The following is a 27657-nucleotide window of genomic DNA, read 5'->3' as shown; positions in this document are numbered from 1 at the left end:
TCAAAAGGCACAATGAAACGGAGATAGCGACAGATTCCATACTGTGCACAAAATACTGTACATCTGAGTGTACCAAATTATCAGGGAAAAAATGTAAGGCGGAGATTTGGTTCTATACACCAGTTGTTGACTGGATGTTGCGATGTGGGCGTTGCACATAAAAATGAATGCAAGTTTGCAGTCGATTTTGGGGAGGGGCAGTTTTAATTCGACGAAATGATTGGAAAAGTCCGGCATACATCTACAGAGAGAAGTCTGACATTTCACTGAAAGATCAAAATATGACATTTTGATGATGTGGTCAAAAATGTGGAAAATGAATCATTCGCAATAAAATCGATAACACGCCATTATAAAATAGAACATCAAGTACACTGTGTATGTGTAGGGAATGTCCCTATAACTTTCTCTGCGAGTCTCTCACCTCTTCAGGGAAACCAATAACTAAAAACATAAATGTGTCTGAAACATTTCAGCTGCGCCAAGTTTTTCTTCTAATGACTCACTGCAAGTTTCAGTGATTAAGAGCGAGAGATCGATTAGGGACAACACAATGTTTTGCCGTTCTTTAACAAAGATCCTTCTTGGTGCTTACCCAGTATGTTCTTTCACTGCTGAACTCACCTTCCACATCCAATTTGTTCTCTTGTCTGTAATCCTCAGAACTTATAAAGATGCTGAGGGGAGGAAAAACGAGATAACCTACTTTTTCAAGTGGTTTCATGATGAATAATTTTGTTAGCGAACTCTCTTTTATGATTTGAGTGATTACCCTTGTCTTACTTAATGACTTTTGTGCGTCTTTGTGTATAGAATCTGGCTTCTCAACCCAAGGAGACCAAACCTGCAAGGGAATCCTTATTTTCCCACCACCATTTTCCTAAAATAAACCCCAGCATCTCTAGCAGGCTTCTTTTCCAGACACACCCGGCTGAGGGTTTCGCCTTAAGGTCAAAGGCACTATGCAGCACTCTGGCAGCCAATCAGAAACGGCTTTGGAGCCATAACTAGCCCCCCAGGAGCAGGAGCCACAACCTCACCTACCTGATAGCAGCTGGGCAGGAAGGTGCAATAACAAAACAGGCACCTATTCTACAGTTTCCTGCTTTCTTTTATTGCTCTTCATCTGCCTTCTCCATTTCCTCTTTTTTTTTCTCTTGCACTTCTTTTCTTCTGAAACCTTTCTTGGCACATTCACAGGCACAGATGTACACTGCAACGGTAAAATACGCAGAAGGTTTGTTTGAAGGCATTATCACTGAATGTCAAAAAGAGACACTCTATTCTTTTCTCTTCACTGGGTTTTTTTTCTTTCCATGGTCTGTCTTTCGTGTCGATATCGCTTTCATAAACAATGTCACTTGAAAGGGCTGTAGGAGGCACATGTTGGGAAAAAATGAATACCTGAGTGATGCTAGAGCGTTTGAAGTTCTTTGACTCCAACTGTAAAACGCCCTACAATGTAACACCCACTAACAAAAGACCCAGGTGGGGTCAAACACGCCTCTAAGGCATCAGAATCAGCAGCATACTGTACACAGCCAGAAACCTGTAATGAACCACAGGTATGTGGTGTGTGGGTGAGCACCTGCGCAATTGTAGTCTGTCTAAACAAACTTACGCGCAGACTGATTTCATTATCTGAATGGAGGCCACAGTTAAACAATACACGTCATACGCCAGGTTGTCTCCGGATGTCATGAGGATAGTAAGACCATAATAAGCTACGAACGTTTATGCTGAACCTAACATAAACTGCTGACTGACTTTTTGTTAATAGCACTATTCAATCCCAACAATAAGTGGGAGATTATTAAGCAAATGTTGTGCACTGGGACACATTGCACTTGATCTCAGTTCACCAAACCAACAGAGCTCCATCTTTACCTACACCTCAACACTAACATGGCAATTAAGATAACAGTAAACATCAATTTGTTGAGGGGGCGAAAAAAAATAAAAAGAGTATGCTAAATGAGCTAGCTCAAAGCGGTTACACAGTAATGAGAAAGCTCATTAAGCATTTTGCAAACCAGAAGTCCTAAATGTCTAAGCATCTGCTCTGTTTTGCCATGTGCAATGCTGTCAAATTCTGGAAGGAGGCAATGGACCTACGCTACACTCCTACAGCTTTTGTTAAACACATTAAACAAGCAATTAAACGGTTTCAAAAAGTTGCTGTAATGCAAAATTCTCAACAGATTCTTCTTTCTACATGTGAAACAGCATGCACTGTAGACCTTAGTCGGGGTAACACACATTTTATTTTTTGACAGGAATGAAAATGAGGCTGTGAGCGATAGAAGTACAGTTTTTTCAATGGACTGTACTGTTGTTTCAACTGTTTAACTGACGAAATGTCTTTCTTAAAAAAAAATTGTAAACAAAAACTCTATAATACAGTTTTGAAAGGGGCGAGTTGTGAAAATTACATGATGCACACCTTACAGAGTGTGTGACATTGTATGCATACATTCAATAATCTGCCAGAGTTCTGGAAAGGGTGTTTACATACAGAACGAAATCTGAGTAATGTCTATAGGACGTTCTTTTCTCATTTTCTTGGAAAAGGGATAAAGGCAGGTAAAGTAGCTGAGAGTCTATTGTTGCGTTCACCTCTAAAACACCTCTACAGGTGGCTATTTTTAGTTAAGGGTCACAAGAGAGGCCAAAATGGATTATGGAAAACATTCCAAGCTGCACAAGACTATGTTAATTCAGTTTCCACAGTCCTATTTAGCTGCAACAATGATTATTTTACATCAGGTATGACGCACGGCATGTTTAACTTCTGTCATTTCGAAGGACTACGTTAATTTGGCAATCTGAAAGAACCAATTTAATTATGTCCCTTGTCAACAGTCTATAATTGTGTAAACATAATACCATCCACATGAACAGAAGGTGTTTTTAAAAGTCCATTTTAACTTGTGACAGTGACTGAAGTACAGTAAGACAATGGTCTCAAAGGCATGATGGGTAAACGGGGTATCCCTGCAGGGGCCTGAAAAAATAATAATAAGACCAAGCACTGTAGTACCGCTGAATCATGTATTCTCTACAGACACGCTTTATCCAAGGATTAATGAATCACATTAATTCAAAAGGAGGATAATAAGTCAGGATTAACTATGGGTGGAGAGGACATTTCTTTCTGGCAGAGAAGTAAAGCCACCTGACCAATTTAAGGCAAATGGGAAGCCTTTCTGACACATTGGAGGACCTTCTAATGGGCGAAATGAATACCACAAAACACTTGACTTCTTAATTGTGGTGTGCTTAGCAAAGACTGAAGAGTTCTTCTTCCATTACCTCACTTGAACTTTATACAGAGTAACTGAACACAGTTACATTCAAGTAAAGCTTATAGTAGTGTTTTTACTGGCTGCATCCCCACTGATGCTTCTGTTCTTGAGATGAAAGCCCTATAAATCTCCACACAGCGAGGTTTTAAATGCATTCTTCATAAGAGATGTACGCAAACGAACAAGCCTAAACAGCACCAGCGCTCTGATGGTAAGCTATTGGGACATTATCAGTAACTTAATAAAGATTCCCCTAAAATAACTAACTACTGAGGAAATCAAGCGGGAAGTATCCCCTGTGCGAGAATATATCAATGTCAAATACTTCAAAACAAATCCTACATTTAAAGAAGCTGTTAATGACAGACTCGGTGTAATATATAACTCTCAAGAGCAAGCCAATTCTCTCAGCAATAATAGTCTTAATGCAAACCCTAGATGTGCTTTTCATGACAAAATGAAATAAATAAATCATTCATCGCCTCTGGACAAAAGTGCTGAGCTTTGTGAATAATGTAGGCACGTGTTAAAGGCTTATTAAAATGCTTCTCTGCTAATTGTGTCCTAATTGCATTGCATCTCTTCACATGATGGACTTGATACAGTCATGCATCACAATATAGCTATAATACAATTAGTCAACCATCTATTCATTACAACTGACCTTTAAAATAATGAAATAAGGATTGCACCTGGAGAGTGTTTGTGTACAGCCGTCGCTCTGAAATGCTCTTCCTGTACCTCACTTTATCACAAGCCATTTGAGTCAGTCTAACCTGCAGCAGATGTGGTGAGTAATGACCATCATTAATTCAGCCCCAGCACACCTTTCGTCCAGACAGGAATAATGGCTCTGCTGGGCCACCTGCACAGCTGTAGCAGACAGTGGAGAAACTAGGCTAACCTCTAGTATGCAGTCTGAAGAAGACTGTACCATCTCTTATTATACCATTCTCACATGATTGATTATTTAAATGGGAAGATAAAAGATTCCCAAACTGCAATATAACACTATTTCACCATTTTTTATCTAACATTACACATGCAGTTCAGTTCTTGATTTGGAGGACACAGATGGTCTCCTCATCTCAGACAGGGGGTTCTGAGATGCTGCGCCGCGTATGAATAGGGTGGAGTCAGTCCACCCATACAGGAGCAACACAACCATGATAGGCTGCTCCAATTTATACCGTAAATAATTCAGCACAGAAGCACTGCAGTGAGAGTGAAGGATAGTGTTAAAACAAGGATTCTTTAGAAAAAAGAAGGAATAAAAAGTGTTTACTTGTTTTGACTAGGGAGTTGGGCGTTCATGGATATTCTCGGTTTTTACACGTGCCAGATTTCATTTCTCTTTAAAGACAACCCACCTGGGGCCAGCTGTACCAGTCATGTTTGTAAGTTACAACTTTAGAGTAGGGGTAGCATAAGTGGGAACACATGCACTATACAATATTTGACTGTTGCACCATTAAATTTGAATGAAAGTCTCCAACCGGGAATGATAATTGAAATAAAAATTACAGGCCAATGGTGCCATACAGCTCATGTTTTACCTGATATGCTTCAATCCTGAACAAAAATAGAAGAGTGAACTTTTTGTCCAGTTGTACACCTATACTTTATCCAGTTTTATAGGCCTACATAATGTAAATAAATAAATAATAATAAAAAATATAGATTATAATTTAATAATATATAAAACAGAGAAACTATACTATTTTTCTTTACTATTATATTTTTATAATAAAACATTTTTATTATAATTATAAATAAATGTTTAATATAAACAATAGAAACATATAATTTGTGTAATTAAAATATTTTGCTTATATATATATATATATATATATATATATATAAAATGAACATAATATAATTAAAAATTTGTTATATATACCTCCAGCAAAAACATCTTTCTTTAGATTTTAGAAAATCTCCCTGCCTGTGTTTTATTTGACTATAAAATGTTTACATCTGTGCTAAAATTATTTACTACCAAACAATCATTAAGAATTCATAATGACCTATCATGCAAATGTCTGTAAATGTCCTTGAGAAAACGTATGTCTATCTCACTCTGAAGAGAAAAAAAACACTTTTTACATGACATAATAGGGCGTGGCTTACATTGATTGAACAGTCACTTTCACCTTGATTGAGCTGTCAAAACCCAAGCTAACTAAACTCTAACCAGTCCAACTCAAATAACTAACCCATTCTACTAAATAGCACTGCAGACACAATGAGATGAATTCATTTCATTGCCTTATACTGGTAAAGCCTTACTACTCACCTTGCATACCACAATGCCCCTATGAATCGCTTTACAAGTGTACTTTTTATTTTTTTGGTCTAGTGATGACATACTTCCTATTAAAACAGGAAGTGTTAGACATATTTTAAATATCTGATAGCGTTCAGCTAGGTCACAGCCATAAACAGCTGCTACCTGCTAGTCAGCAGCAGGTTATATAGCCTAGGTAGGAGGAAGGAAATTCTCATGCAAGATGGGACAAAAATCTTTATATTACAGGATTAATAGTCTTTTTTTTTTTGCCCTTTCCAGGAGAAAATGTCATTTTTATGACTATATTTGCCAGTTTTCTCAGCATTTAAGAGGCCTCAGCGAAAAGACCTGGACTCAAAGGCACAAAAACTTTAATTTTGATGTAATGTACTCTTTTACAATACAATGACCTAATCAGAATCAAATTCTACTAAGAAAGTAAGAGCAGTTTGTTTACATACTCACATGTGATAGTAAACAACACTGCATGAGTCTTGGCTGTTTAACAAGATTGTGATAGGATGATTTCAAGCTTCAGCTGCAGAGATGCAGTAATAAACGACTGGGCAAAGGTCACGACCATTTGACCATAAACTTACCCAGCCTCCATTTTCCTCGATCCAGTTTTCCAGTGGCCCGTTCAGGTAGTCTGTCATCCAGTGTGCAATATTATCTACCTGGGACGCCATCTCCCGGTTGAAGCTCTCCACACACATGGTCCCACCAAACTCAAAGAAAGCTACGATCCGCCCCCAGTTCACTCCGTCTCTGAAGAGCTCTTCGGCCACGGCTAAGAAGCTACGTTGTGCTGCATTGGGACTGAATATCATTTGGTGGGACATCTCCTCAAATTCACGCTGGTATATCCTTTCTATCTGGTCTCCAGCCTCGCGTAACGCCCGGTAGATCCTCGAATAAGGGTCTGAACGAGTGACCCGGTTTGCTATAAGGCATTCAGAGTCGTTCCCCCCTCCGGCTGAGGGAGCATGGAGCCTCCTGTCAGAGTTTGGAGAGAGGTCCTCTACTCCTGTATTGATGGTATTATCGTCCTCTCCAGAAGATTGAAATTTCCACTCATATCCCTTCTTTGAAAGTTTGTGATTGAGGTATTTCTCCACAATATTCCGATTGTCATAGCGAATTTCGTTGGCCATCGTTATTAAACACGATATAAACGAGCGAGAGCAGGAAAGAGTCGGTTACTCGAAGTACATCGTAACGGAAAAACGTTCTCTCAGAGAAAAGCTCCGAAAAATGTCAAATTCACATCGCGTTGATGTGAGTTCTCTCATTAAAATGCAATTTTTGAGGAAAATGATATTATTTAGTATCACATTCATTGGTTATGACTCATAAAAACGTTATTTTTTAACTTTATAGCCAGAACTGTCAGCAAACCTGCACGTCCAGCGCGCTAATGGATGGATGTGTAGATGTATTGGCCGTTGCTGCAGCGCGCGGTCAAGATCCAAGCGCGTCTCGAGCTCGGCGCGAGGAATGCCCCTTCACTGCTCAAACTCACTGCGCTTATATTCCAGTGAACCTCCAGCCAAGAGCAAGAAGAAGAAAAAACGCGACGTCGTTGACGTTACAAGACCGAAGAAGAGAGTTAAAGCAAACGCTGTATTTCTAATAATTCCACTGACAAACGAGGTCCCTGAAAGACGGAAGAGAAAATAGCAACCAAGTCAGCGCACGAAGAAGCACTTTTGCTGTGTGTAAAATGTACAAGTAGATTTCCACGCTCTTTGGCAAGATGCAGTTTTTCCAACTCGCTGCACGAATCGTGCAGAAATTCAGCGTGCTCCGTCACCGCCGACGAATGACATCGAGGTTGGCGCGTTCATTGAAGCGACGCTAGAAGACTTGAAACTGAATACAGATACTCGCGACGGGGCGGCACTTCCTGTACGTCACACCATTCATTGCTTTTAGCGTAGTACTCTACAGATGAAGTGTATTTATGTGTCTGGGTTTGTGTTTAAAGTGCACTTCTTTTCATTCCTTTCAGTTTTGTCAAAGCTACTTTTCATTATTCCCTCAGGACTCCATACTTCAGGCGTGTTTGTAAGTACGGGGTTCTCACATTTTGACAAATAAATTGACATTAGAGGATCCAGGGAGTGTCATAACACATTTTGTTCAAACTTGTGGACCTACGTGTTTTTGTTGTTGTTGTTTTTTAAGATAGATAGATAGATAGATATTTCTTCTGATTATTCAGAAAACATTCTAATACGCTGATTTGCTGTTCAGTTAGGCTATTATCCGCTTTTATTGATGGACAATTATTAATAAAAAATCATATTATTACAGTGTTGAAAAGTTTTTGCTGCTCTGTATTTTTGTGGAAAATGTAATAGCCTACATGAAATGTTGTTTTTCAGGATTTGATGAATACAAAGTTCAAAAGAACGGTACTCATTTAAAATAAAATATTTTCTTTTGAAATGTTATAAAAGCCTTTACTGTTAGGCTACTTTTGATTCATTTAATGTGTCTTTGACTAAAAAAGTATTAATTATATAAGTAGCCTATAAATATTATGTAAGCCTATCTTGGTTTATATATATATATATATATATATATATATATATAATTTTCTGTGGAAATCAAATTTACTTGTACAAAATAAAATAATAATAACCATACTAATTATGGAATATTAATTTTTAATAACAATCCATTAAAATAATAAATAATGATGCTATTTAAAAAAAACTAACAATGCTACAAAAGTTTCTACTTTCTACTAGTGGTTAGTGGTTATTTGTCCAACCACTGAACCAAATGAGCAGTGTGTCTTTTAGTTGACCACATTTCATCTAAAACTGTTTTCAACTCTGTGGAACTACAAGAATTGATTTGTCATACATAGCTATTTGTGTGAACTGTAACAAAGCTTTCAAAATGGTGAAAAATGTGGTATAAATGAGCTCCTAAGACAGTCACTTTCTCTTTTACACAGACACACACTCATAAAAAGTCATTTTAGGCAGTTGGAAAGTGATTGGATTAACTCACACACCTCAGCCAATAACACACTCTCTGCCCCAGCCAATCACGTTAACACATATTCACCTCCACCGTAGTCAGGTATCAGGTTAAATGTACCAACACATGCTTTGTTCTCAGTACAAACAGTATAAAGCCAGAATACTGGAGCAGCTCCGAGTTTAATTCAGTGCATTTATTTAGATTCACATTGGAATATATTTTAAGGCTGTCGGTTGCACAGCATTATTGAGTTTGGAACTTGTCATTAATGCAATCCTGATACATTTTTAGTCATTACGGCAGAATGCATTTATTACTTATTTCCACTGTTTCTTTTCATAGTCCCACTTATGAGAGAATCCATGGACAGGGTTCACTCTCATATCTATCATCCTCTGCGTCTGCTGGGCAATCGACTCTTCAGACAAAGTGGGAGGAACATCACCATACACTGCGAGAAAGATTTTAAAAAAAATGGACGACATTAAGAAAGACTGTATTTAAAAAAAAAAAAAAATTAAGTAATATTCTTAGTTTAAATACCAAATTTTATCATTTGGTCATCAATTATTCAACATCTTGCATTGGAATTTAAATTTAGCTTTAATTTTGTTTGCTTGTTTCACAGAATAACAAATAATTTATTAAGAGTTCAAAAAGCTTAAGATAAAACTCTGGTAAAGAAAAAAGTGTAAAAGAAAAAAATAGGGGTGTCGGGTGTGAAAAACGGTTAATTGTGCAAAATCCCCCTCTATTTTTCCCCTAAGTGAAACTGTAGATCTGTCAGGGGAAAAAAACAAATAATTAAGTGTCCTAACAGAGGATAGCACCTGACAGCTCAGACTCTTCTGTGGAGTTATATCCTCCAGGCAAAGAACAGGGGACAAAAAATAAAATAAACAAATTAGAGAAAACGATTGCGTCTGCACAACATGCACAAACCCGTCCGCTAATATCACAGACCTGGTTCATGTAAAAACAGAGCTAATAACCATGCAAATGTACTCGGTCAAAAAAAGGTTACAGTGGAGGGTCCTATATTATTTCTTAACTAAATCATAAGAATGAAGCATTGAAAACAGGAGTGGATACAGCAGAGTTCAAAAATCCACTCGCTTCTACTATTATTATAAACATTCTTCTAGTATCATTTTTTTAATTAATAGTTTTATATTATCAGTATAACAGCATAAATTTGAATTGGAAAAGATTTCAATTAATTTTTTCCCGAATTTTCACCAGCCATTATTCCAGTTTCATGATCCTTCAGAAATTGTTGTAATATACTAATTTGTTGCTCAATTGATGATCAATTATTAATATTTTTTCTTATTAATTGCACTGTAAAAAGTGATGAGTTGACTTAACTTAAAAAAATCGAGGAAACCTGTTGCCTTAAAATTTTTAAGTAAATGATAATTTAAAAAATAAGTTAATTGAATTGTCAAGTTCACTTAACTTTTTTTTTTTAGAAAATTATTATGTACTTAATCATTTTAAGGCAACGGGTTTCCTCAATTTTTTTTAAGTTAAGTCAACTTATCACTTTTTACAGTGTGTTTAAACAGTTGTTGTTGCTCATTTTTGTAGAAACCATGATAGATAGATATATATATATATATATCATTTACCCCAAACTTTTGAACAGTATGTGTATCACTGTTTCCACAAAGATATTAAATAGCACAACTGTTTTCAACATTAATTATAATTTGAGCAGCAAGTCAGTATATTAGAATGATGATCTGAAGGATCATGTGACACTGAAGACTGGCATAATGATGCTGAAAATTCAGCTTCGCCATCACAGGAATAAATTACACTTTAAAATATATTAAAATAGAAATTCAAAGTTATAAAAATATTTCACAATAAGTAAATAATTTATAAATAAATACATTATTGCTATAATAACAGCAGCACTCGTTGGTTTTTACCTAATACTTCATTGTTGTACATTTTTCATAATCCTAAATTTTTCTTTATTTCCAGGTTTAAATTTTGAATCCCAGACTGTATATCTGGTATTTGGTTTATATTATGTCATTTTTTTTCAAGGGCATATGGGACATTTTTCCCCTCAAGGCAGACGGTATAGTTTCTGTCATACAAACACATCAAAAAGATTATGAATTTTTTTGCCAGGTGGAGTCATTACACCTGCCCTGAGGTATGTCCAGGAAATTCTGTTCAGTTTTCAGGGAGTTGTGGGGAAGAGATGCCTGGAATAAGAACCTGAAGTGTGACTGTATCCCAGGTGGCTTCCCAAAAAATCGCCCCTTTCATCTCCTCTTTAAATCCCGACAATTGCTAAAGTCAACCTCAGATGAGTCTTAATACCCAGCTCTAATGAGTTTGAAGAACAGCGGCCCAGAGCGGAGTTTTTCAAGTCACGACATGAGCTAGACATTGTGGGAAATACCCAGCACTCAACCGACAACTGACTTTTGGACTTCTGTACCTTTCTCGCTTTGACGCGGCTACACCCCTCTTTCTCGCCCCCAAGGATCCTCACCAAACTTTTGTTCTTACAGTTTCTCTGTTTTCCTCCCTCCTTGCGTTATTTTCCTCTACTGTATCTCTCCTGAGGTGATGTAGCATTGACTTCCTTCCTCAAAGAACTGGGGCCTCTGAGACAGAGATGGAGGAGACTCGTCTGCTTCCGACAAGAACCCGCTCACACACTTATACAAACACACACACACAATGCGCACTCATTCTGTTTTAAACATGTCAACTGTTTTCCATCCGTCTTAGGCACACACACAGCCTTGGAAATCTTCTTATCGTTTGTGAAGAAGTTCAGCTGGGTCTAAAGGGATTCCTGAACTGAAGCCGCGGCTCAAACACGTAAATCTTTACCCTCTTTTCTGCTCCTTTAAACCGTTGACTGCAAAACACAACCCAGTCCAATTATTTCAGCGGGAGTGTGTGCTGCAGGTAAAAAGGCCGTGCTGATTCTTCCATCTGACATGAGAAATCAGAGCGATCTGTGCTCTGAGAACTGATGATCACATTAGAGGAAAAGGGAAAAGAAAAAAAAAAGGCACAAAGAACAAAATCCAAGTGAAAATGAACTCTAAGCGAGGTTTCGGGCCTTAAAGTGATAGCCCACCAAAAAAAATTTAATTCTGTCATCATTTACTCCCCATCATGTTGTTTCAAGCCTGTATGACTTTCTTTATTCCATGGAACAGAAAAGATGATTAAAGTGCCCCTATTATGGATTTCTGAAAGTGCACCGTGTATGAAGTTATTGTCTCTCAAAAGAAAGAGTTGACTCTGAATCATTGAAACGTGTCATTTTTAAAACGAATCTTAAGCCGTTTCATGTTGACGTCAACATGAAACATTAACATGAAACACTTGTTTCCACTAGGTGCCACTTTTGGAGCATTAAAAATAGCTGTTTCCCCGGTAACGGCTGTACACAAAGCAGCACTGCACTCTGCTTTAAATGAAATCGACCAATCGGACCAATCACCGCAGATTAGCGTCACGCAAAGGAGGGGTTTGGAAAAATGAATCATTGAGCGAATCGTTTGGGAGTCGTTGAGCAAATAAGGTAAAAATAAATGCATATTATTAGAAAATGAATGTATTTTTTGACCTTGCATGCATGTCAACCTGTTGTTGGGGACTCCCAAAACCAAAATATGAACCTTTCATAACCCATAATAGGGGCACTTTAAAAATAATATGGAAGTCAATGGGACACAAAAGAAAATATTTTGAAGAGTATTGGCAACCAAACAGCTTTGAGTCCAGTTGTACAGAAGAGGATTAGGGCCAAGCAATAATAAAAAAATCTCGAGATTATAGTCATTATAATGCGAGATTAAACTCGTTAAATTTCAAGAAAAATGTCAAAATAAATGTTTAGAATAAACTCATTAAATTACAAGAAAAAAGTTGTGTTTCGAGAAAGAAGTCATTAAATTTTGAGAAAAAAACTGATTTCTTATGACTTTGAAATAAATTGCTGAAAATAAACACACCCGTGTCATGTTCATTGAATCTCGGACAGTGTCAAATCACATGATGCGATCAGCTAGGGTTCAAATCCGTCTTTTTTATTAAATTTTTTTTATAGTTTATTCTCAACATTTTATTTCAACATTTTCTTGAAACCTAACGACTTTTTGTTGAAATTTAATGACGTCTCTCTTAATTTTCTCTTTTTAATTTTACATTTTATTTAGACTGTTTTTCTCAACATTTAACTACTTTTTTCTCGTAATTTAATGAGTTTATTCTCAGCATTTTATTTTGACTTTTTTTCTCAACATTTATTGACTTTTTTTCTCAAAACACGACTTTATTCTCGAAATTTAATGAGTTTATTCTCAACATTTTATTTCGACATTTTTCTTGAAATTGAACGAGTTTAATCTCGCATTATAATGACCCTATTCTATAATTGACTTCCATAGTATGGACAAACAATTCCATGGAAGTCAATGGGACACAAAATAAATTTTTTAAAGAATACTGGCAATCAAACAGCCAAAAAAAAAAAAAAAAACTACGGAAGTCAATGGGGCACAAAAGAAGATATTTTGAAGAATACTGGGGAGAATAGGGAAGTCGTGGCCTAATGGTTAGAGAGTCGGACTCGTAACCTAGAGGTTGTGAGTTTGAGTCTCAGGTCTGGCAGGAATTGTAGGTGGGGGGAGTGAATGTACAGTGCTCTCTTCCACCTTCAATACCACTGAGGTTCCTTTGAGCAAGGCACAAGATTGTAGAACCCCCAACTACTAAATGGGTGCCCACTGCTCTGGGGGTGTGTGCACTTTGGATGGGTTAAATGCAGAGCACAAATTCTGAGTATGGGTAACCATACTTGGCCACATGTCATGTCACTTTCAACCAAATGGTTTTGAATCTCATTGATTTTCATAGTATATGGACAAAAAATACTATGAAAGTTAATGGAACCTGAACATGTTTCCCAACATTCCTCAAACTATCTTCTTTTGTGTTCCACAGAAGAAAGAAATACATAAAGGTTTGGAATGAGGGTGTGCAAATGTTTTTGCATGGTCTATCCTTTTAGTTTAGCAGAAGCCAATCTGTTGATTTTGGATTTGATAACTGTTTCTGATTTCAGATTGGATGAATAAATAAATCATCAACACAATTCAATCCAGATGAATCTCACATCAAAGCAACAGAACGTATTGGGTATGATGAAATGCCTGAAATTCAAGCATTTAAGGCTTTCCTGCCATGATAATCTGGTAATCAAAAACCATTATGCATCATTTAGAGGATGTATACGTATGAATATCTTCATATATACACCCACCATAGACACGCTGCCACCACACCAGCAGCCCTGTGAAGCCAAGGAAGAAGAAGATGCCCCCGAGGACAGTCATCCACTCTTTGGAACCTTGCCTCATCTCTGCGAACGACAGCTCATGTGTGAGTCTGTACACTGAAAAAAGAGAAAAAAACACACCACAGATGATCTGAATAGTAATTGTTGGATTTAGGAGCTTGCCCTGCTTGCATGCGCACTTGGAAGGCATTCAATTGAAAACAGTTAAACAACGCTGCCATCTGGTGGGAAAGAACTTTTAATACCTGAGGCCAAATGAGTGTGAAGTCATTAACATATCTGCCATTATCATTATAATTCCCAAGATCCATGACCCATTTACTATATTAATAATTTAGCCTTGAGGAAACTTACCCAGGTAAAAGAATCTATTATGCATCACAAAGGAATATAAAACTGAAATAAATATATATATATATATATATAAAATAATATTAAAATATATAATTTAATACAGAAAATGTACAAATATACAAAATATAAAATATTTTAAAATATTAAAAAAATAATAATCTCTATACTTATACCAGGCTAAGGGGTGATTTGTGACATTAAGCTTCTACTACTACTAGTATTGGAAAAATCCTGCTGAATCCTCTCAACTTTAAAAGCAAATAACTCTAATAGCCACTCAATAAAATTGATCAGTTTCTGCCAAGTGTTCAGTCAGCATTCAAACCCATTAAGACCCAAATATCTTAATCATTTCTATTGGTAGCTGAATTAAACGATGTGGTCCAAAAGTCAAAAGGCTGTTTTTCATAACTGTTCAGCTAAGAGCAACACTGACTATATAAAGCATACATTATATACCCAGTGTTAATATACCCAGTATTATATATATATATATATATATATATATATATATATATATATATATATATATATAAAATACAAACATAATAGTGTAAAACATGAAATACAATATTATATATATATTTTTAAATTGATTAAATTAAATATCAAATTATTATAATAGGCACAACCATTTAAAAGTTTGGGGGGTTACTAAGATTTTTTTAAATGTTTTTCAAAGAATTATCTTATGCTTAACATGGCTGTATTTAGTTTATTAAGAATACAGTAACAACACTGATATTGTGAAATATTTTTACAATTTACAATATGTTTTCTGTTTTAATGTGTTTTAAAATGTAATTTATTCCTGTAATGCAAAGCTGAATTTTCAGCATCATTACTTCAGTCTTCACTGTCACAATGATCCTTCAGTAATCATTCTGAACAGGAAATATTTATTATTACAATCAATGTTAAAAACAGCTGTGCAGCTTAATATTTTTATGGAATTCTTTAATGAACATTTATTTAACTTATACACAATGTAAAAGGCTTTACTGTATTTTTTTATTAATTTAACATGTCCTTGTAGAATAAAAGTATTAATTCTTTGTTAAAAAAATCTTATTAACCCCAGACTTCTTAATGGTTCTTTATATCATATTTTCCTTACAGTATACCTACTTTCAGTATAGAAATGACACATGAGCATGTTTATACCTACAGTACAGCTACAGTACAGTAAAAACAAATCTGGTTATTCAGGAGCCCTGTGAGTGATTAACAGTTTCCTCCACACCCAGGGTCAAAGTCTAACCTGTTCTTATAACAACAAGAGATTTTATGACTGATTTATTTGCTTATTAAGCCGTAGATTAAAATGCTAAAAGTTAGCCTAAGTCATGCAGATTTACAGGCTAGTTTCTCCTCCTTGGTAAGCTGGGTCCATGATCCCTTCTCTTTCTCTTTGAGTTTCTTCTGTTCAGCACTGAGATTTCTCACAAATGGAACATCTGGCAATGGTGTGTCCAGACGGTTGTTGTACTGAGGAACGGAGCAGTCAACCACATCAATATCTGAGGACAAATGCACAAGAACAACAACAGTCAAGAGTTTGAAAGTATCTGTCCAGATATATAGATAGATGTGAATGACAGCTGAGTGGTCTCTATTGCCCTTGAGAGTGTGCTGTCACCGTGAGTGTGTGCAGCCCAGGCAGCAGATGAAGTTGACACCCTCCTCCAGAATCCAGTCTGCAGTCCCTGCACCAGTGCACGAGACGCCAGCATCTAAAAACAATGCCAACATGTATTGACCGGACTCATGGACAGCTTTCAGGAAAGTCACACAGGGATCGGCATGACAATAACTGGGTCTCAAAACCTATAAGGAGGTGACTTTCTGCACTTTGACCAAGTTGCCAGTTTTCCCCATAGATTTCACCTAGTCCCTTACAAAAAAATATTAAATGATTAAACAGGTATGGTTCCTTTTGACTTTCAGTGTATTTTTGTCCATACCATTTCATCAATGGAAGTCAATGGGAACTGAAACAATGGTAACTAGTCATCAAAATATCTTCTTTTTACATTCATTTGAATACAAGAAATTGCACTTTTATAGAGATTGCACAAAAAAAAAGTGCAAAAAATATATATTTTTAATGTTTTTGAAGATCTATTTTTTTTCATTAAAATTCATTAAATACAGTAATATTTTGAAATATTATTACAATTTAAGATAACAGTTCTTTATTGGAATATATTTTAAAATGTAATTAATTCCTGTGATGCGAAACTGAATTTTCAACAGCTTTCCGTGTCACATGATCCTTCAGAAATCATTCTAGTTCATTCTAATAGGCTGATTTGGTGCTCAAGAAACATTTCTTATTATTATTATGAATGTTTAAAATAATCGTGCTGCTGAAACCATGATATTTATTTATTTTATTTTATTTTTTTCAGGATTCTTTGATGAATACAATATTCAAAAGATACATATATATATATATATATATATATATATATATATATATATGAAGAGTTCAGATGCAAAAACCTCTAAGTGCTGTCTGAAATTTTTTTCTACAATGAGCTTTTTTAAAAAAAATTTTTTTATAAGGCTCCTATGTTTATGTTCAGTTATTTCACTTAAATGGCAATGAAAAGAACCTATTCATTGTCATTAAAGTGAAATTACTGAACCTACACTTTAAAAAAAAAAACACTCATTTTTGAAGAAAATTTCAGACAGCACTTAGAGGTTTTTGCATCTGAACTCTTCATATATAATATCTTAATATCTTACTGGCACCAAAAATTTGAACTGACTTTTTAAGATTGTAGATTTTATTCATTCCACACTTTTAAAATTCCTGTTCAGAGAATAGCAGTAGTATTGGAGTTACTGTGGTTACCATGGTGAATGCTAGGGGCTGCCTACATGAAGAGCAGTCTAAATGACATGACTGACTGGACAACTTTCGCTTGTGATGCCCAGATATGCAGTGAAAGTATCCAGGACAAGGGACACACCGCCAATGACCTTGAATGTAGCTTTTGCCAGAGCGCGTCTGCAAGATTAATACATGCAAATGGAAAATTTGAAATGTCGTTGCTCAGGAGTCGACACTGAGATTAAAGGGGCAACGACATGCGTATGACTGTGGAAATACATTTAAATGATCAAATTTCACCCACCTGCACCTGCCACATGCTTGTTTTAAATATAAACGCGCAGGTATTGAACTAAAGTGGAGAAATGGACTATGTGCTTTCTGTCACGTAGTGTTGTGGGATATTCTGCAGCCGCTAAAATTACTTCACGGGGGGCGTGACATCAATATCGAGCAAAGTGAAACAATACGAATCTAAATATAAAGTAATCACGCGCGCATTCTTTCAATATTTGCAAACGACAAATGTTGTTGAAAAGATACATAGCTCATGCAAACATACTCTGGGATATTAATATAATAGCCTAATATTAAGTAGCTATTACACATGATTAGCCTACATTAATTAGGCTATACGCACAAAATATTATTTCAAGTTCAAAATATTGTAAAAAAAATATATATATATATATATAAATATTCAAAAGCGAACATTTTGAACATTTAAAAAAATAAAAAATAAATAAAACAAATACATTTTAATATAAATGCGTAGTTCCAAGGAAATAATTAGCATGCCCTCATAGAGGAACTTTTCTGAACTTGAAGTGTTAAATTAATCTCACACGCACATCTGGAATAGAGCATTTGCAAAATGGCATCACTGAGTATTTATATTTAATAAATACCAACAGTTTAATTAGTACTCAGCAACACCACATCCATATGAATTTACCTTGAGATATGAAGGTCCGAGCTTGTCGACAAGAAGTTGCCTACGTGCTCTGCCTTTATGGTTTCATGGATCATCAGTTAGTAGCGGATGCATTGTGAGTCAGGTGTCTGTCGCTATCAGCCAAAAGAACCAATGAGCGCGAGGCAGGAACCAGCTCGCCAGAGGCGCACAGCGCGCGCCCCAAATGCTTGAGGGGCCATTTAAGATTAAGCTACAGGTTGGTTATGACTGACACATTTTTTTCTTGGAGAGAGACTTGTATTTCATCGACAATTTCTGAATGGTGTTTCTACTCACCTCTAGGAATGTGGCACATGTTTTTGTCAGGCAGGTTTTGGTAATCTCCACATATTCTTTTGACTTCTCTTTAGGCTACTACTATGTTGCGTTACTAACACGGAAGGAAAGAACAGTAATTTAACTCTATAAAGCCTGCAATGTCATCATTGATACGTGAATTATGGCCTCATAATCAAAACTTTGCTAAAACTATACTCTCCTGCTATCTGATTGATAGTTTATAATTTTTTAGATCTCATTTACTTACAGTACAAGGTTTCAGAATTTCATCTTTGTCCATATAAATAACAGCAATAGCACCAAATTAATTGCTTATAGTCATACAACTGATGTGTTGTTTTCCTCCGCGATTTTGAGCTCTATATTTTCACATCATAAAATATAAACCATAAAAGCCTTATATGTATCTAATATGATACAAAACATAAGACACACAGAGTTAAAAAACAACAACAAAAAAAACAATGTGTATAAGTTTAATAAACAGTTCCGTTTAATAAAATTAGATTTTCGGACTATTTCCTGCGTCATTGAAGAACCAGGCAATTTATTGATTGAAATTGCAACCAGGAGCCACACAAGGTATTTTCGAGACAAATAAAGAATCCTATGTAAAGTTAGCACATACATAGTTTAAATCCAGATAAAACAGCGCTGACAAACAGCAGAAAAACACTGTGTGCAACGATACAGTCAGAAGGCTTTTCAATCTACAAATCGCCAACGTTTACCAGGGATTTACGGTAGTAACATTAACTGCACCATGGTATTGTGGCAGAAATGTGTGGTATTTATATAAAATGTATTATATTAATGTAGACGTGTATTAAATGTATTAAAGGAGTAATGGAATGTAATTACACTATATTTGTGATTAAGTTAATAGGCTAGCGTTTGTGCATTTATAATAAATGTAGACTACTGTTTTACATACAAATAGGCTACGTAGAAACCATATAGTTGGATTTTTACCACAGTATTGAGGTGCTATATGTGTGGTTTGTGTGGTTTTAACTCTGGTTATCATGATGTAAATGTATGCTACTATGGAAGAACAATGGGTAATTTGAATAAAACTCAAAAATAAAATTTCACCATATAAAAAAGGAGGTTGTTGCAATTTTTTACAGACGTTACTGATTTTGATAATGAACATAAATTTACATCTGCATCCTAACTCAAACTACTACTGTCAACTCAATGTCAAATGTGCAAATAGAGACAAAAATGTAATATTATTATTATTCAATATATATATATATATATATATATGGGCGTGTATAAATATAATATGGGGGGTTGGGCTCAGATTACCATATGTGTAGGTAGGGGGGGCCCATGAAAAAAAGATTGGGAACCACTGCACCAAACCCATCTTGAGTGTTTGCTGCTAAAAAGCTCATTTTTTAGTTTCATCTGACCACAGAAGCCAGTCCCATTTGAAGTTCCAGTTGTGTCTGATAACTGAATATGCTGGAGTTTGTTTTTGGATGAGCTAGGAGAATTTTTCTTGAAACTCTCCCAAACAACATGTGGTGATGTAGGTGCTGTTTGACAATTTTTTAAAAGGTTTTCTGACCCCGAGACTCAGCTATTTTCTGCAATTCTCCAGCTGTGGTCCTTGGAGAGTCTTTAGCCATTCAAACTCTCCTTCTCACCGTGCATTAGGATGATATAGACACACGTTATGCAGTTTCATAACATTTTATGTTGATTGGAAATTCTTAATTATTGCCCTGATGGTGGAAATGGGAATTTTCACTGCTCTAGCTTTTTTCTTAAAGCCACTTCACTAATTTGTGAAGCTCAATTATCTTTTGCTGCACATCAGAAATATATTCTTTGGTTTTTCTCATTGTGATGGATGATTAAAGGAATTTGGGCTTTGTTTTCCCTCCTATTTATATTTCTGTGAAACAGGAAGCCATGGCTGGATAATTTCATGTTCATAATCACCCTCAAAATTGTGAATATGAATGGGAATATACTAAAGAGATATTTTACTCATAAGAATTTCTAGGGGTGCCAATAATTGTGTCCAACATGTATTTGAGAAAAACATTTATTTCATAATGATATTTTCCCCCATTTTAAATTCTTATTATCCAATGAAATGTTTTCACAGCCTTCTTTGATCATATTTACCAAGGGTGCTGATATTTTTGGCCATGACTGTATATATAATTTATTTTTTTATTTTTTTGCATGTTGTAAAAATGTCAAACATCTTAACACAAAAGTTTCAGAGACTTTGTTTATTCTTTTTTATTTAACTGTAAATAAAAAAACGAATCTAAAGCATGATTATCCTTTAGCATTCTCATGCCAGTGAAGTGCATTTATCTCTGGACATTACTCTTTCATAACAACAACAGTAACATCTTCGAAACAAATGATGAAAACTTAAAATGTTAAGTATTACAAACAACATTGAACACACAGAAAAATAGACCTTTCTCTGGCACTTGTAGATTCCTCAGACAGAAGCTCTGCGTGCGTGTACAGTACAATTGATACAAACAAGAGGTCAGTCGCCTCATAGACAGGAAAAAAAAAGGTGGGATTTTAAGGTTGAATTGCATTGAACATCAAGTCATTGATCAGAATGTGGTTTTACTGCATAGGGGCTTCATAGATCATTCCATCTCACACTTAGATATCGCTTTTAAAATTACAAAAGTGTTAAATATAAATAAATAAACATTTTAATTATCATTTACAGCATCATTTCAAAAACATCAAGAAAATAATGAACACCCAAAGTGAAGAAATGTAGAGCTCTGCAATAAATAAAATCAGTGACACACTAAAACAGCAAAAAAGGGGCTTTTGGTTTTTTTTAACAACTGTAACATTCACTTTGATATATTTAAACATTCAATTAATCTTGTTCTATTGGCAACCAGTAGTGGGCGATAACTGCTGGACAGAAGGCACCATAGACAGATACAGAGGAAACCATTTCTGTCTGCATTTACAAAGGGACTGTGGCGGAGAAAGAATAAACGAGTTCCTAAATTCAGGAGGAGTAGTCAAAAATACAAATATGTGAACTGGCTCATACGCCACAAGCCGAAAATCGTATATACACGAGGAACAAACAGTCATAACATGCACTGAATACTGAGATTATAACTGAATGCCCTGCGCACAGACACCCCCCCCTCCCCTCCCCTCCAACAGAGGCGATTATGGTACAGTCCGTAGTCTGAGTGCAGACCATTATTCAATCACCAGATGGCGTAGTTTTAGGTCTAGCTAAAGGTATAGTTATTATAGTGTGCGTGCAGAAGCTTAGTGTGATATAATAGGCAGAGTTCACAGTATCCTTCTGAATAAGAGATGATCCACCTTAATCGCCCAATATGTCCATCCAGAAATCAGATAACAGACCAATCAACCAGTCCGTCTACCCCTTCTTTTGCATTCTAACAGCACACATCTAGGTCAAGTTCCCTGGTTCCACTCTTTCATTCCGAGATGTGGCCCAAACTTGTGGTCTCCGCTTCTACTTCAGTCTCTTACAGCAACGTCACATGACCCAGCAATCTCAGCAAGCATCACTCCGTCTCTGCTTCACTCTTCTTCCTGGTCATACCTGCAAAAGTGTAGACAATGTGTGACCCTGGACCACAAAACCAGTCATAAGGGTCAATTTTTCGAAATTGAGATTTATACATCATCTGAAAGCTGAATAAATAAGCTTTCCATTGATATTTGGCTGAGATACAACTATTTGAAAATCTGGAATCTGAGGGTGCAAAAAAAAAAACTAAATATTGAGAAAATCGCCTTTAAAGTTGTCCAAATTAAGTCCTTAGCAATGCATATTACTAATCAAAAATTCAGTTTTGGTATATTTACATTAGGAAATTTTCTAAATATCTTCATGGAACATGATCTTTACTTAATGTACTAATGATTTTTGGCATAAAAGAAAAATCAATAATTTTGATCCATACAATGTATTTTTGGCTATTGCTACAAATATACCCCAGCGACTTAAGACTGGTTTTGTGGTCCAGGGTCACATATGTAAAAGAGAGGTCTGTTTTTAGTTGCAATACTGCTTACAACCACTAGTAGGCAGCTTGTGAACATGTATTTTCAACTAAAGCTGCTTGGAGATCTGGATTTCTGCCGAATTTAGTTCTAGACAGCCTGTAATCCACCTGCTAGTAATAAGGATGAAGAATTTTTGTAGGCCAAAACCCAGAAATGAGCATTTAACTAAACTACTAGTACAGCTTTGTTGTGTTTTTAATCGTACTCTTGCAAACTATTCTAACTCACACACTCAGGGGAAATGTTTTTTTGAATAAAGACTGAAAGAGTTGATAGAAGCTTCATGGTGGTGACATTAGTGATTTCAAATTCATTAAAGTTGTGTTCACTAGTGAAGATAAACAAAGGATATACAAATCAAATTTGTATTGGTCGCAGAGCTTATTTTGTGCAATAATCCAAAAGCCAATCCAGTTGGGATTTTGTCATGGGATCCAGGGTGATGCTAATTCTTGGGTTGGCCTACAAAAATACATCATCACTGCAGTGCTCCGTCAAAATCATCTGGTTTAGAGTGTTTTATATAAATTGAAACTTGACTTTGCAGGAAGGTCCATCTCCAGGAGCAGGACCAACCACATGGCAGAATGTCTTTTGATCTGTGCATACTATTTGCAATATTAGCAGCATCACATCTGCTACTTAGGATTCATAACACTCTTCACAGAAGCAATTAATATGCAGTGTTATAAATTCACAGCCAACAAGGCAGACACCCAGCACACAGTGACCTCTCAGAAGGAAATTCAGAAAGTTTGAGTTAAATAGAGAGACGTGTATTATGTCCCATCATCTGATTTTGATTTAGATGTCTGTCTGTCATATTTCACTGGTTATGCAGTTCTGCTCATAAGTTTACATTCCCTTTGCAAAATATGCAAAATGTTCAAAATTGTAACAACATTGGAAATCTGGAAAACATACACATCTTAAGCAGCTTCTGAAAGGCAATATTAAATGAAAAAGTAAATATTAAATAAAATTTAAATAAAAGTACACTCCCTGCTCTTAATAAATCGTGTTACCTTCTTAAGCATCAGTGAATGTTTTCACCTTTTGTAATAGTTGTATGTTGTATAAGTGGGTAAAGATGGATCTCAAAATCATACAGTCACTGTTGGAAAGGGTTCAAATATACAGAAGATGCTAGAAAACCAAAGAATGTGCAGGACATGAAGGATATTTCTGAAGAAAAATGAGCAGTTTGACTGCTCAGAACAAGAATTCAACTATCACAACTAAACATAAAAACATTTGTTGATCATCCAGGTAATGACATTAAATTATTATTAAACTCAAGGGTGAGTAAACCTTTGGTTCATTTATATACATTTGATTATTATTTTGTCTTGATCACCATATGTAAATATTTGTTATGCAAAACAGCTCATTCAGGACAGTATTAAATAATAATATGATCCTCTAATTTTGTTAAAACAATTAACATTTTACATATTTTGCAAGGGTATGTAAATTTATGAGCAGAAATGTATAATCTTAGTGGGAAGACCTATGACATTATATGTACGCATGTGTTGAAAGGACAGAGTGTGTGGTTGAGTTACTGCAGGACACTATCCATCAGCAGACAGGAAGCCCTGCAGTGGGAGGGGCTCTGATGTACTGCAAGTGCATCATTAATCAAAATCATATGCGGTGAAATGTGGGCGTACACACATATACACACACACTGCCCGCTGGAATCAAAGCCAATCACGTCTGGTTCTGTGGTGGAAACAGAAAGTATAAGTTGGCACATGCCATCCTCGCACATATCATGAGCCAGGCAGCGGTCATGCACAGTCTCCTTGACCTCAGCAGTGGCGGTAGTACCTGTGGCTCGGGCGAGAGAGGATGGGAGGAGGAGGGTCCTGCTGGAAATGTGCTTTAGGAATGCTGAGCATTGATACCTGCGGGGTTGAGAACAAGTGCCTGGAGGATGTCCGACAGAGAGACGATGCCCACGATGCTGCCGTTCTCATCCACCACCACCAGTCTGTGCACCTGACCGAGGACAGAGACACATCAGCATCTAGAGCAGTCCTAGAGTATCTAGGACAATGAACAGCTCTAGAATACCTCCTCTGTAGTGACCTAGAGTAGCTCTAAAATATTGAGAACGTAAAGCAAAGATAAAGAGCAACTGTAGCATATCTCCTCTATAGTGAATTAGAGAAGCTCTTGAATATCTACAAACAAGAGCCACACTAAACTATGATAATGATAAGAGTAGCTCTAGAGCATTGGTTACCCAGTTGATCTAGAATAACCCATTTACAGTGAACTAGAGCACCTCTATAATATCTAGAAACAAAGAGTGAGACAAAAATAACACCTCTATAAAAACTAAGCACAGCTCTAGTGCATCTGTTACCCAGTTGATCTAGAATAACCCATCTACAGTGAACTAGATCACCTCTATAATATCTAGAAACAAAGAGCGAGACAAAATAACACTTCTATAAAGACTAAGAGCAGCTCTAAAGCATATGTTACCCAGTTGATCTAGAATAACCCATTTACAGTGAACTAGAGCACCTCTATATTATCTAGAAACAAAGAGTGAGACAAAATAACACCTCTATAAAGACTAAGAACAGCTCTAGGGAATCTATTACTCAGTTGATCTAGAATATCACATCTACAGTGAACTAGAGCAGGTCTATAATATCTAGAAACAAGAGTGACAAGAATAACACCTCTGTAACAACTAAAAGCAGCTCTGGAGCATCTATTACCCAGCTGATCTAGAATATACCATCTAGAGTGACAGAACCAAAAGTAAAGACCAAGAACAACTCAAGCATATCTCCTCTATAGTAAATTAGAGAAGCTCTTGAATCTCTATAAACAAGAGCCATACTAAAATATGATCACGATAAAGGCTAAGACCAGCTCTAGATCATCTGTTACCCAGTTGATCTAGAATAACCCAGCAATATCACTATAAAATATATTTTCTATAGTGAATTAGAACAGCTATAGAATATATAGAACAAAATGTGACGCAAGAATATTACCAAAGAACAGCTCTAGAGCATCTATTACTCAGATTATCTAGAATATCTCTTCTATCTTTAGAATACATTACCAAGAGCAACTCAAACTATTTCCTTTATAAAGACAAAAAGCAGTTGTTGATAAGAGCATAAGAGCATAATAAGAGCATATAAAAAGAGTATATAAAAAGAGCAAGGCTAGAATATCACCCCTAAAAAGAACAAGAGCAACTGTTGAAAAAAAAGAGAAGTTACTATTAACAAGGTCTGCTCTAGAATATAATTCTAAAATATAGAGCAATTCTAAAATATTTCCTGTACAAAAAACAAGAGCAACTGTTGACTGTTTTCAAGCACTGTATAAAATACCTTACCAAGCGCTGCTCTAGAATATATATTACTAAGAGTGACTCAAACATTTTTCCTCTAGAAAGAGCAAGAAAATTTGCACAATATCTATTACAGCTCCAGCATATCTCATCTGTACTGAACTAGAGAAACAATAGAATATACTATCTAAAAGGACTATGAAGACCTGCCTATCTATAAGCAAGATCTTCTCTAGAATATATCACCAAAAGCAACTCTACAATATTTCCTCTACAAAGAGCTAGAACAACTGTTGACTGTTACCAAGAGCAGATGTATAATACCTATTACAAAGAGCTCTTCTAGAATAAATTACCAAGAACAACTCATAAAATGTTCCTCTATAAAGAGCAAGAGCAGTTGAAGGAGGGCAATGGGAAAGCTCACCTCAGCCTTGACTATGCGATCTACTATCGTTTCCAGTGTCTCAAATCTGTTGCACTTCATGACCCCTTCAAAGTACTGTGACCTGTGCATCAGTGCCTGTGTCACGCTAACGTCCAGGTTGTTGTACGTCTTTTCAGCAGCAAGATTCTACAAACACAAAGATACTGAATGTCTGTAGCAGTACAGGTCAAACGTTTTCCACATTTAACAATAAAATAATTACATTATATACTTACAATGACATCAAATTTGGAATAAATATCTACAACTTTTCCTAAAAGGCAAAAATACAAAAAAAAAAAAAACGTTTTAAATGAGTAATTTCATGAGTACTTGAATACACAAAATCTGGATTTTTTCTTTTGAAACAAACCTGATTCATCCACCACAGGCAGTGCTGACACTCTCCTCTCCACAAAGATGCTGAGTGCTTTGATGATTGGTGTGTCGGGGTGGATGAAGGCGATGTTGCTGTACGTCCCGATGCTCAGCTCCTCTAGTGTCTGCTTCATAAAGGCAGGCTTTGGCATCTCACACACCTGAGACACATAAACACAAGCTACTTTGTCAGCTTATGAATATTTTATAATTCAAGCAACATAAGAACATGGATAATTTTAGTAATTACATTGGCTGTCTGCCCCGTTTGTCAAACAAAAAACACTTTCTGAGACTTTTTTTGTATATAAAGTATATTTTATTTTCCCCTGCAGTGCAGTTCTAGACTTTAACTAAACTCTGTCTTTCAAAGACTTTGTGACATTGTCCTGAGAGATGGAAGCTGTTTACACTGCTTGAGCATATGAAAGGCCATGGAATTGTGATCAGATAGATGACATTAATCTAGGGACTGTTCTCTTCCTCTTCATCCGCTCTACCCCTCCCTTCCTCTGCACTTTTTCATCCTATTCATTCAATTCCTTCCTCATTCTTTGTCACTCTGGAGGAAATGACTGTGCGCTTTATTTCAGCATCGGTTAAACCTCAAACCCTGCCAAAAAAACAGCAAGCTGAAATCTTACTAAATGCACAAGTGATATACATAGAACATACTGATGGACTTACAAACAGCTGAAGGAATTTCAGGATCCTTTTGTGCGTCAAAATGTAAAGTGCATTTCCACTGACAGGGTCGATGACGGGTAACCGGTGGATCTTGTTTTTGATCAGTGAATACACAGCATCAAATATGCTGAAACGTAAAACATACAGAGACAGAGAAAGTCAATTTCACTGCGGTGACCTGAGGAACAGAAGGGTGACTTCAGAGGACCCTAATGAAATTCAGAGGTTTGCCCTTCAAGACAATGTGCACTGAATTATTTATATGAGCAAACAGCAGAATACACACAGAAAAGGGCAATATGTGAGAGGGAAAGAGTTTGTGGTTTACTAAAGGAACACTAGCGGTTCACTACACTCATGTCCTCTTCAACATACGTGTAAGATC

The 27657-nt window shown here is 36.1% G+C and overlaps 3 protein-coding genes across 9 annotated transcripts in view; all 3 read right to left on the bottom strand.

Annotated features, from left to right (window-relative positions):
- The window catches only part of bcl2a (BCL2 apoptosis regulator a), a 63710-nt gene extending 56097 nt beyond the window's left edge, over window positions 1-7613 (bottom strand). The window contains exon 1 of the mRNA XM_058765141.1: window positions 6195-7613. Within this exon, the coding sequence (XP_058621124.1) occupies window positions 6195-6749 (555 nt within the window). The 5' untranslated portion in view covers window positions 6750-7613. The remainder of the gene's footprint in view (window positions 1-6194) is intronic.
- A 1153-nt stretch (window positions 7614-8766) lies between these two features.
- Window positions 8767-18205, bottom strand: LOC131533523 (cytochrome c oxidase subunit 4 isoform 1, mitochondrial). Its single transcript, XM_058765866.1, has 5 exons — window positions 18088-18205; window positions 15930-16023; window positions 15649-15810; window positions 13901-14032; window positions 8767-9043 (listed from the first exon to the last, which is right to left on the bottom strand). Exons 2-5 carry the CDS (start codon window positions 16021-16023, stop codon window positions 8910-8912), a joined length of 522 nt encoding a protein of 173 aa, XP_058621849.1. The 5' UTR covers window positions 18088-18205; the 3' UTR covers window positions 8767-8909.
- Window positions 18206-20634: 2429 nt separating this feature from the next.
- prkag2a (protein kinase, AMP-activated, gamma 2 non-catalytic subunit a) overlaps window positions 20635-27657 on the bottom strand; it is a 73480-nt gene continuing 66457 nt past the window's right edge. For 6 of the 7 annotated variants that reach the window (XM_058764880.1, XM_058764878.1, XM_058764879.1 and 3 more), the window contains 6 exons: window positions 27273-27399; window positions 26581-26746; window positions 26444-26481; window positions 26208-26354; window positions 24363-24456; window positions 20635-21985 (listed from right to left, as the gene is read on the bottom strand). In XM_058764880.1, the coding sequence (XP_058620863.1) occupies window positions 21948-21985; window positions 24363-24456; window positions 26208-26354; window positions 26444-26481; window positions 26581-26746; window positions 27273-27399 (610 nt within the window). In that variant the 3' untranslated portion in view covers window positions 20635-21947. Of the gene's footprint in view, window positions 21986-24285; window positions 24457-26207; window positions 26355-26443; window positions 26482-26580; window positions 26747-27272; window positions 27400-27657 lie in introns of all 7 variants that reach the window. The other variant, XR_009269007.1, reaches the window with a different exon arrangement.

Source organism: Onychostoma macrolepis, chromosome 24 (assembly GCF_012432095.1).
Source record: "Onychostoma macrolepis isolate SWU-2019 chromosome 24, ASM1243209v1, whole genome shotgun sequence".
Lineage (NCBI taxonomy): Eukaryota > Metazoa > Chordata > Actinopteri > Cypriniformes > Cyprinidae > Onychostoma > Onychostoma macrolepis.
The sequence above is the reverse complement of the archived record's forward strand: the minus strand, read 5'-3'. Positions and strand labels throughout refer to the sequence as shown.